At 33.3% G+C, this 3731-nt stretch overlaps 1 protein-coding gene across 1 annotated transcript; it reads right to left on the reverse strand.

Annotated features, from left to right (window-relative positions):
- LOC109335483 lies at positions 742-1606 on the reverse strand. Its single transcript, XM_019571616.1, has 3 exons — positions 1342-1606; positions 1030-1211; positions 742-987 (listed from the first exon to the last, which is right to left on the reverse strand). Exons 1-3 carry the CDS (start codon positions 1604-1606, stop codon positions 742-744), a joined length of 693 nt encoding a protein of 230 aa, XP_019427161.1.

A 3731-nucleotide genomic window follows, 5' to 3' on the forward strand; every position in this document is an offset into this window, starting at 1 on the left:
ATACAACCATACTTTTATGCTCAGCTCATCTACAAATGTAATGAAGTACGTGCTTCCTCCTAAGGAAAAGGGTGTCAAGTGGCCCACACACATCAGAGTATACCACATGTAGAAGTTCATTTTCCATCGAAGGTGTGTATGAGCTGAATGAGGATCTAGGTTGCTTGCTTATGAGGCAGTTGTCACACATCTTCTTTGGAAGTTGAATTGAGGGCAGTCCTACAACCGTTTCTCTAGATCTTAGTAGACTCAAATCTCTGAAATTCAGGTGTCCAAACCTCATATATCATAACCAAGAGTCTTTTGCTAATGATAATGTTGAAAGACATTGAGATTCCACAACTGCAAGACTGATTTGGAAGGTCATGTTTGGAGCCAATGATGCCCTCATTACTAGTTTCTTTTTTTGATCATAAATTTCCAATTATCATTGAGTAGTTCCATTGAAAAACCTTTCTCCAATAGTTGTCCCATGTTAATCAGATTGCTCTTCATGTTTGGCACATAGAGCACATCTGTGATCATAGCATGCCTGCCATCCTTTCTGTTTATCAATACATCACCAGTGCCTTCATCTTGGATGACTCTATTATTAGCAAATCTAACATTGCTCTTCTTCTTTTCATCAAAGTTAACTAGCCATTCTCTGTGTCCAATCATATGACTTGAGCATCCAGAGTCTATGTACCAAATGTCATTGCTCTTTCTAACCTGATTTGTAACCATCATGACTAAGAGAGGTTAGTCATCCACTTCAGCCTCAATTTCTTCTTTAACCATGTGTGCTTCACTATGTTGCTTGCCTCTACCATAACTTTGACCAAGAGGAGTTTTGCATTCATTTGAGAAATGACATGTTCTGTTAGAGTTAAAGCATCTCACCTTCTTTTCATCTATTGATCTTCTTCCACCTTTCCACTGATTTGGGCTTCCTCTTCGTGCGGAGTTTTCTGGTTTGTCATGATCAATTCTATCTTGATCCTTATGCTGAAAATTCTTGTGATTTCCACTTCTGAATTATTTTCTTACACCTCTTCCTCGAAATCCATTTCTTCCACCAAAGCTCCTTCTATCTATGAAGTGAGCTTGTAAAGCCTGATCAACAGGTTTCCCAATGGATATTTCAATGAGTCTTTGCTCATGTGCCTTAAGAGATCCTTGAAGATCCTCGACCTTCATGTCCTCAACTTTCTTGGATTCCTCAATTGCCACTACAATGTGGTGAAAGTTTGGTGTTAAAGTGTATAGGATCTTCTCAATGATGGATTGATCATTGATTTTCTGTCCATACGCCTTCATTGCATTGGTATGTGTTATAATTTTTTTAAAGAATTGAGCTACTCTCATTAGTCTCCAACTGCATAAACTCATATTGGCGTCTAAGAGTTTGCAGCCTCACCTTCTTCAGTTGTTCAACACCTTGGTTGCAAGCTTCAAGAATCAACCATGTCTCCTTTGAATTTTCAACACCAGAAATCTTTTCAAAGTATACTTCATTTACACATTGTTGTAGGAGAAACATTGCCTTGCAATCCTTCCTTTTGTTCTCCTTGTATATCTTCTTTTGTTCTATCAATATTTTCCAATCTTTGCTCAACAATCTCATCTACATCTTGATACCCCATTAGTGCCTTCATTTCCACTCTCCATCGGTTCCAATTCTTTCCATCTATGATTGGAAGATTTGCTGGAAAATTGTCATTGTTTTGTCACATTGCTTTCGAGGTTGGTTGATCAAGATTAGAGTGAGTTCTTGGATCTTTCAACCTAGCTCTTGATACCAATTTTGTTAGAATAATGAATGTGAAACCCGAGAATGAAAAAGAATGCAAGAAGTGAAGGAAGTAGAATAAAGAAGATTGATGGAATGAAACTGAGACAGAGAATGATTATTGAGAAATACGCATAGGAGGTTACTTGCAATGAAAGAAGACGTGTATATGGAAGAGTAGATAGAGTGAATTTTTATTATTTTATATGTATTACATTATGGATGAATCATAGGCTATTTATAGTAAGCCACAACCAACTTAAATGAATTTTGAATTACATTTTCAATATATTGTTCCTTTTATTCCCATATCCTTGTATTTCTTTTTACAAATCCTCCTTTTTATCCACCTTTTATAACTTTTGTACATTCAACTAATCTTAATAAAATTATATTTTGTATATCAAAGAAACAAAACCTATACTACACTCCATTTTTAACTAATGATTAGTTTCAGAGCTTACAAAATGTAAAAAAAAAATATATCTCCTAGTTGGTTATTAAGTAGCAAAACTCAACATTATTATCTCTCTAAAACTAAATTAATCATTATCACTTTATCACTCATCTATACTTATATATATATATATATATGACTAAAATCCTTTAGGAAATTATGTATAAAGATATTTTGTCATAATAATTGAGAAGTACTAGTTACTAAACCAACATGCAACATTTGGGATCATGAATAAAGCATATATTTTACATAAGTCGAGGTGTCAATCATATATAGACCGGGTCTTATAAGGAACATTGTCCTCTTTCATGTAGAGGTCTTTTTCTAGTGCATAGCCCATAAAAAGGTGCACAGACCTTCTTCCTTCAGTCTATTACAACACAACCTTCCTTTCTTTCCTACTGGAGGTGTAAATCGGCGTCCTTATGTAACATATATGTTTTACTTATATCTTTGGGCATATTAGTTTAGTTACGAGTAAAACACTTATTTGGCAATCTTCTATAGAATAATTCTAAATAGTACTTGTGATCGGTGTACTCCGAAATCCTGGCTTCATAATAATATTTCTTAAATTTGCATATGTATGGGTTTAAATATTGTGGATCTAAAGAGCATAGTTTTATCTCACGCATATTTCTTATAGCTCTTGTTCTTTTAGTTGCTTCATTAATCGATAAATTTCTTCCCACAAATTCATTCCTTAATACTGTCTCATATTGTCTTATTAATGTTGCATATAACTCTCTCCTATTGTTGCAAGGGTTTTGGATAGTTCTTACTCGATTTCTCCATTCGTGTGTCTTACTTTTCCATCATTCTTGCACTATTCCCAAAAATGTTGTTTCTAATACTACACTAGTTGTTATTGCATCTAGATTTTTTCCTATTACGGCTATTAATTGGGACTTTGTCCACTCTTCTATCTTTTTGTCATTTTCTAATCCACAATCCAAATCTAACTATATTCACAATAATTTTTACTTGCATCATATTATTGCTCTAAAATTTATTTAGCCTGTATCTTTTTTGATGAAGGTAGAAATTATAATACTAAAATTATTGAAGAAAAAATTATTGGTTGACAAAACGTTAGAACATGTAAAAAATGCTAGTTTACATATACTAATAACTAAAGGAAACTATTTTGACAAACCAGTTATCTAGTTTATTGTATATGGTCTTATAAGAATCTCCTAAGTTTATACAAATCTCTTATGTGTTTTATATTAGTTGTATAAAACTAAGTGTGTAACACCCCGAAAAATACTTCTCAAAAACATTGCAGAAAAATGGGTAAATTTTTTTGAATAAAGAGATTGTATAAAATTGTTTCCTTTTTAAAACCTTCCTTTTCCGGGACATCACTTTAAGTAACTCAATGCGGAAAATCAACTTATCGTTATCGAATGATCTGATTCACAATTTCCTGAATAACACAATGCATATAAACGGTTAAGTCATCTTTAGTTCATACAAACTAAGTCATCAAAGACGGAA

Source organism: Lupinus angustifolius, chromosome LG20 (assembly GCF_001865875.1).
Source record: "Lupinus angustifolius cultivar Tanjil chromosome LG20, LupAngTanjil_v1.0, whole genome shotgun sequence".
Taxonomy (NCBI): domain Eukaryota; kingdom Viridiplantae; phylum Streptophyta; class Magnoliopsida; order Fabales; family Fabaceae; genus Lupinus; species Lupinus angustifolius.

Bases quoted from the DNA above. Each gene is read 5' to 3' on its own strand.
- LOC109335483 (XM_019571616.1), bottom strand. From the start codon at position 1,606: ATGAGATTGTTGAGCAAAGATTGGAAAATATTGATAGAACAAAAGAAG. The intron at 1,212-1,341 runs GTAGCTCAATTC...ACCACATTGTAG, and splicing joins GCAGTTGGAGACTAATGAGA to TGGCAATTGAGGAATCCAAG. The intron at 988-1,029 runs GTAAGAAAATAA...AAGAATTTTCAG, and splicing joins ATGGATTTCGAGGAAGAGGT to CATAAGGATCAAGATAGAAT.